Here is a 7,471-nt window from a genome sequence, read left to right on the forward strand (position 1 = left end):
TGTTTGAATAACGTATTTACTTTGGTTTTGAATTCCTGCATTCTTACTGTTTCTCTTTAAGCACGAAGGGAAGACTAAAGAGGAGTAGTGAAGAGTGTTTATTTTCTTTGAGCACTTCACTTTAAATCAGGAAGTCACTGTAGATTTTGTTTTGCTCTTTATTTCCTAATATTTGCCGTTTGAAAAAATCGTTGAATACTCTTATGCTGTTATGGTCGATGTACGAGAAATTTGTAGTGTTATTTTGATCCTAGCGTGGATTCTCCTCCCTCTGTTTCTCGAAGCTGAAGATGTGAGATGTGTAAACAAATAATTGCAAAGTAAAAGGGAAATGGAGAGAACAAATAATAAAAGCTATTCAAACGTGACTCATCGGCAGAAGATGGTATTTAACAATACTGAGGATTATATGTAGATTATATTCCATGTATAACCCCAGTATTATTATACACCATCTCTTCTGCCGATGTGTCACGTTTTTGAATAGCTTTTATTATTAGAATAGACTGAGTAACGAGATTGTTAGTGCCGAGTCATTGGGAACCTTTTATTAAAAGAAGATTAGACAAATTTATGGATGGGGATGATAAGTGGATACAGGTCGTTTTGTTTTATGCACTGACTGCCACGTGCAGGTCTGATGCTTTTTTGCAGCTTCTGCTGTTTTATGTCCTATCTTATTTTCTTATGCGCGCTTATAAATAAGTGATTAATGGAACGTAAAAGAGGAAAAGGAAAGAGAAGAAATGACAAAGTATTGCATACGTTATACATCACAAGAAGAGATCGTGTATCATATAATGCCAGTGATACAGAGATGACTAGAATATACTCGATAAGCAGATTATTTGTGCCGAGTCAATAGGAAACTGTAAAAAGATCAGATATTTTTTGAATAGGGGGATTGGTATATATAGATAGATTTGTTTTATATATGGACTGTCACGTGTAGACCTGTTCGTTTACCTTCCTTTATTCTCTTGTGTTTTGTGAATACCATAATTAAGTTTTTTTTTTTTTTTCTGTAAGGGCCTGTTAAAAGTGTTCAATTTAACGTTCACATCCATCTGTATATAAAAAAATTTAGTATAGGATCAAACATATATTTATCGTATATTGATATAGCTAATAAACTATTTTAATTTTATTTTAAATTTTCGAGAGGAGGAGAAGGAAGAATAGGTAGATAAAGGTCGGCATGTTTTATGTATACTTGGGTTGCCACATGCAGACCTTCTGACGTCTTGGATCCTGCCTTGCTTTGTTATGTATATTGTGAAGACCATAAACAAGATTCTACCGCGTCTCAGAGCTCTATACAGCGGGGGGTTTAGACGAGCGCCATCCACCACCACCGCCCGCCGCTCTTCCCCTCAAGGATGCCACGCTCCGGTGCTCCTTCTCAGACTTGTTATTGCTGCCACTCTTTTCCGCTGCCCTCACTTCCTTAACACTCGTTGCGCCACGGAAGTGATGGCGGCGGTGGTGGTGCGGCTGCTCATGGTGTTGTTTGTGGGGTTTTATTTTATTCTTTTATTTTCATTCTTTCTTATTTGCGTAATATGTTTATCTCCGTCTATCTAGCTTTCTATCTATTTTTCTGTCTGTGATCTATTCACTTACCTACCTGCCTACCTACCTATTTATCTGCCTCTCTGTTTATTTATCTATCTATTAGTCTACCTAGCTATCTCTGTTAATCTGTCTGTCGATCTATCTATCTATCTATCTATCTATCTATCTATTATCTATCTACTTTCTTTCTTTCCTTATATATATATATATATATATATATATATATATATATATATATATATATATATATATATATATATATATATATATATATATATATATAACTGTTTGCATATCTTACTGCCTATCTATTGTGAATCCCTATTTCCACCTGCCTACCAACAGTATGGACCTACCCCTTTACCTCCTAGCCAGTCATTCATCCATCTCAATCATGGTTTGAAAGAACGGAACAAAAGCCAGCTGTGTTTTGTTGCTATTCGTTAGTTGCATTGTATTGTTTGACATGGAGATGCATTTTCCCCTCACCCAATCGTTACAGGAGTAGCTATTGTACCCTTCACGGTAACGATGCCTTTGCTTTGTGGCCACCGAGTCCTCACTGCTGCCGGGGTGAAGGCTTTGGGATATCCACGTTTGGGTAGAGTAATTCTTGGTTGGGGATTTACGTCTTTCACTGCAGCTCGGATTAGTTGCTACCTTCATTAGTGTATCTTTCGCTGCCCATCGATGGAATTAAAGGAATGTTATATAGGTATACTGATTCTCTCCTGGCTGTCGGTAAGATGAAAGAAAAAATATTGAAATTAAAGTCATAGGTATACACATATTTTTGGTGGCCATCGATAATAATAAAGGAATGTCATATGAATTAAAGTTATAGATATAAGATTAGATTGTTTTATTTTATTTATTTATTTGTTCTAATGGAAGAGGGATTCTGATCAAGGGCAACAAAAAAGACGGAAAAAAATAACCCAGTGAAGATGCTAGTCCCCGAAAAAAAAAAATTGTCAAAGAGAATATCCAAAATTGCTAGGAATGTCTTAAAATGGTAGGAGAAAAATATCCCCCACCATTTTTTTTTTATTTCATGCAACGAGTGATCTTAAAATAAATACAATGCGTCATTCAGTTGAAAAACACCCATAAGAACAAAGCCTTTACGAATGACAACCCAAGACTGGCTGACCAATGTATCTAGTTTCATGGGTGCCTTGATGCTGCTGGCCTGAGGCGGTGGCTACCTTCCATATTTTGCACCGGGGACTCATCTGCCTACCAGACGTGGAGGGACAGGAGGGCTGGCTCAATATTGGCTGCTGGTTGGTTGGTTCGTTCCACCGGCCGGATGATTGACGAGTATCAGCTGGGAGATCTGTAACCGATAATGCCAAAAATGCTGACCACTCCTCCGCCTGTGCAACTTTTAAAACTAGTCGCTCTGTATATGAGAAAAAAAAAAAGAAAAGAAAACTGCAATAAGAAAAGCGAAAGCCCCATATATTTGGCATGATTCTAGCTTAATAGATAAGTGTTTTCTTTCTGTTTTCTATGTACATGTTAAGGAAGTAGACAAAGGGTATAATAAAAATAGAAACGGGATAATCTTCTCTCATTTGCTGTATCCCCAAAAAAGTTTCCAGCTGGTCATTTCAGTCAAGCTGGTGATTCATTCTGTAACTCCTGGCTTATGTGTTTTCGTTCCTTTTACCGTTACTTATTTTTTATTTTTTATCATAGAACTGTCCTCAAGGGGGAACTAATGACATTTACACGGATTAAGGAAAGAATGATAGAGAAGGAAATGTGAAGGTTGAACGAAGCTTTGAAGGTGACTAATGACACTGCAGCAGATGTAATGACTAGCAAGCGTGTGCGTGAATATGAATAATTGTGAACTCAAGCCATTCCCATTATTAGGTATCCTTTACATAAATATTCAACAAAGATTTCCACTCTGACACATATATGAATCTCAAAATAATAAAAACAAATACAAAAAAATGTAAATAATTATGAACTCAAACCATTTCCAGTGTTAGATCTCTTTTTAATATCTATTTAACAAACCTTTCCACTTCCCGCACATACACATGTGAGTATCAAATATATATATATATATATATATATATATATATATATATATATATATATATATATATATATATATATATATATATATATATATATATATATATATATATATATATATATATATATATATATATATATATATATATATATATATATATATATATATAACTCGATACAGTGTTTGAAGAGGCACAATGTTTGTCATTTCTGTGTATTACATTGCAGAAGTTCCCAGAGGAGGCGTTCAGAGCCCTCCACTGCCGTCCCTTCATCCACCCCTCCAGGCACAGCACGAGGCGGAGCGCGTGGAGCATCCTCTGCCCACGACAAGTATTTTTTTCTTCGTATTTTTGCACGTTATTTATTTATTTATTTATTTTTTGTCGTTGTAGTGATGGTAGTGCTGGTGGTGGTGGTAGTCACAAGTGTATCTTAATTTTTTCTGAGTTTTTTTGTTTAGGTGTGTATGTACACTTGGTGACCTTTCTTTACTCCTACGTATGTGTGGAAGTATATGTATGTATGTATGTAGGTAGGTAGGTAGATAAGCGTCTATGTATGTATGCATGTATGTATGTATGTAGGTGTGTATGTATGCAGGTGTGTATGTCTGAAGGCATGCATGTATGTATGTATGTGTACGAGAGTACGTGCGTGTGTAGTATGTACGTGACTCTTTTAAGGGAAAATATTGATGTGGCGAAGGTAATTAAAGACGGCTAAAAATATCATTATTGTATTTATGAAGGCACATATGTACTCACACTGTACAGGAGAGACAATTTTATCACTTACACAGGTGGATAACACAACACCAAGTGAAATATGGCACCCACCGTAGCTTTCCATCACCGCAGAATAATTTGCTGCTTATGATAACCTATCCAAATGAAAGCATATACAGGAAACTGATATTATTTTACTCCCTCTGAATAAAAACATTGTCAGTCACTACAAACCTATATCTTCTTATATACATGATTTAGGTGAAGAAACTTGACCTTTTTTGTTCGGCAGTCAAACAAAGTTCAGAGCGAAAGGCTCCACAAAAGGCAACCACAACATGACGTGACCCATGACGGCCTTACTTACTTTCTTCTCTCATAGGAAGTGTCCTCAAAGGCTGCAGAGATTATTAGTGAGATTTTCCTGAATGTTTTTTTTTTCCCATTATCGATAAAGAATCCTTTGTAAAGTATCATTAGGATCATAAAAACACTCTTGAAAACCGCAGTAACTTTCTCTACAGCCTGTTAAAAAGATATCCGACAAGACGCTGAGACACTTGAGAAAACAGATACATGTACAGGTGACAGGACGGCAGCTCCCTCCACTCACCTCCGCGACACTGGCTTGATGACCACGCGTCCGCAAGGCAGGCTGACGCTACTGGTCTCGATGGCGGCTTGCTGGCTCTCCTCTGTCTCGAACCCAACGAAGGCGTAGTTCCTGTCCTCGGGCATGTAGGCACTCACCACCGTCCCGAACCTGGCGAGACTCTGTTTGAAGCCGTGCAGGTCCATGGGAATGGTCACTCCAAACACGAACACCTGGTAGCCTTTCCTTACGCGATCTGGTTCCGTGATGGCTGCCGCCTGCACCGCCTCTCCCTTCCCTATTATCTTTTCCTCCTCCGTGCTGGTCCTGGTTCGCCTGATGACCACCGTCCTGTTGTTAAGCGTGGCTGTCCGTGCCTGTAATGCAGCCTCCTTGCTGCTTTCATTTTCAAACCTAACAAAGGCGTAGGTCTTGCGGCACGGCTGCTTCACGCTCACCACGGGTCCGAACACCGACAGAACAGAGCTGAGCGCCTGAGGATCTGTTTCCCTCGGTACCCCGAACACAAACACCTCAGAATCCTGGCTGCCGGTGGGCTCAGGGCAGGGAGGAGGAACACAGGTGGGCGGACGAGGTGTATCTCTCATCACCTTCAGTTCATTCCCGCCTAGCTTGTGCTGCAGGCTACACACGAGGTCTGCTATGCTCTCGTTCTCGTAGATGACAAAACCACATCCGTGACCAGGCTTCAGGAATACCTTATACACAGTGCCGAACCTCATGAAGTAGGCCCTGAATTCACTGTAAGGGATGGTGAGGGGTAGATTTTGCACCAACACTCTGTAACTCTCCATCGGCTTAGGAGCGCTGCCTTCCGGACTCACAACCTTTCTCCTCTTGACGTTTTCTTCCTCCTCTTCATCTGTCTCCTCCAGCTGTCGCTTCTGGCTCCTCCTGTCGACTCCAGCTGGTCGTAACTCTTCTTGCGCCTTCTCGTTTTCAGCTCCAAACTTCACATCTGATTCTTGGCTCGCTGTTTCACTGCCAAATTTCGTTTCATTCCCCCCATTACTTCTATATATTTGGTCGTTATAGCTCAGAAATGTCTTATCATCTCTTTCTTTCGTCATCTGCTTATTTTTACCCTCATCATCTTCCTCTCCTTCCTTCCAGAGAATGGCATTTTCTGTCTTATATTTTTCATTTTCTATTGCTTTCGGAGAATTGTCGAGCACCTTTCCACTTTCTTCTTCATCTCTTTCTTGGCTGATCTCCCCGTTCCGTTCAATTTCTTCGTCCCTCAAGACGTCCCAGATGTTGCTGCCTTGCAGGTACTGGCACTCGTACGCCTTCTGCCAGGCTTCGAGTCTCTCCTCCACCTTTTCTATCTCCTGTAAAAGTCTTTCTCCTCCCCTCCGGTCTGTGATGGCGGTCTTGTCCAGTCTCCGAGCACTAAGCGCCGCCCTGGCCTCTCTCAGCAGCTTGACGTGGGTTTCAAGAAGACGAATGCCCTCCTGACGAGCCTCCTCCTCACAGTGATACATGGCTTTCGAGATCTGATGACACCAATACGTTCCTGCCGCTGTGAGGAGTAAAAGTTTGTGGGTGTGAGGGAAAAGAGTGGCGGATTTGGATACAGCTTCGGCAGGAGGAAGACTAGGAGTGAGTGTAGGAAGGTAGTGTGGATTGTTCGGCAGGAAGAAGAGGAATGAGAGGTTGTAGATGAGCAGCGTGAATACAGTTTCGGTAGGATGAACACGAGGAATGAGTATGGGAGAGGCACCGTAGATTAAACTTGAGAAATAGGAAGACGAGGAGGGAGTGTGGGAAAGATCAGCGTGGATTCTTCAAGAGGGGGGAAGATGAGGAATGGGTGTAGGAAGGGACCGTGGAGTGTTCTGCAAGAGTGAGATGAGGAATGAGTGTATAGGAAGGCAGGGAGATGTTTACTCTCTGACGCCCCACAGAGTTATGACGTCCTCACACACCCGGAAGAGCCCCAGATCAATTATAAATCCTCAAAGGCTTTCTGCTTTCATCCGGACTATTGTCAAAGGCCATAGAGATGATTAGCCAGGCATTCATGGCTGTTATTTCTCTACAGATGATATAGAATCTTTGTTTAACTAGAAAAAAAAAAAGAAGACAGAAAAAGAATAGATGAAGAAGAGTAAGAGCAGGAATATGAAGAACAAGAAGAAAAAAAAATTGTTCTGTAGGGAAGATCGATTTTATTTCTTCTTCTAGTACCTTGTAACCGCGCTGAAACTATCCAAGAAATGAATACAGGATTTTAAGTATCTGATCTGAAGTGACGATGTGAGCTGTAGTGAAGATGACGCGCTGCGATCTGTGTAGTGAAGGTAGATGTGCAGTGACTTGTAGAGGAAATGTGCGCGTGTGAATGTGTATAGTGAAGATGCGGAAGGGGAGTAGTGAGGATGTCCACACAGAGAGAGAGAGAGAGAGAGACAGAGAGAGAGATTTTCATTTACCCATTCTTACGTGTATTCATCCATTTAAATTCTATAAGATTTTAACGCGGCAGATACTCGTACTT

The 7,471-nt window shown here is 40.5% G+C and overlaps 1 protein-coding gene across 1 annotated transcript; it reads right to left on the bottom strand.

Annotated features, from left to right (window-relative positions):
• Nucleotides 1-4,353: 4,353 nt before the first annotated feature.
• LOC135097343 (uncharacterized) lies at nucleotides 4,354-7,091 on the bottom strand. The gene is made up of 2 exons (XM_063999146.1): nucleotides 6,862-7,091; nucleotides 4,354-6,493 (listed from the first exon to the last, which is right to left on the bottom strand). The coding sequence occupies exon 2, from the start codon at nucleotides 6,453-6,455 to the stop codon at nucleotides 4,968-4,970; it is 1,488 nt and encodes a 495-aa protein (XP_063855216.1). The 5' UTR covers nucleotides 6,456-6,493; nucleotides 6,862-7,091; the 3' UTR covers nucleotides 4,354-4,967.
• Between the last annotated feature and the right edge of the window lie 380 nt (nucleotides 7,092-7,471).

Source organism: Scylla paramamosain, chromosome 4, assembly GCF_035594125.1.
Source record: "Scylla paramamosain isolate STU-SP2022 chromosome 4, ASM3559412v1, whole genome shotgun sequence".
Taxonomy (NCBI): domain Eukaryota; kingdom Metazoa; phylum Arthropoda; class Malacostraca; order Decapoda; family Portunidae; genus Scylla; species Scylla paramamosain.

Bases quoted from the DNA above. Each gene is read 5' to 3' on its own strand.
- LOC135097343 (XM_063999146.1), bottom strand. From the start codon at position 6,455: ATGTATCACTGTGAGGAGGAGGCTCGTCAGGAGGGCATTCGTCTTCTT.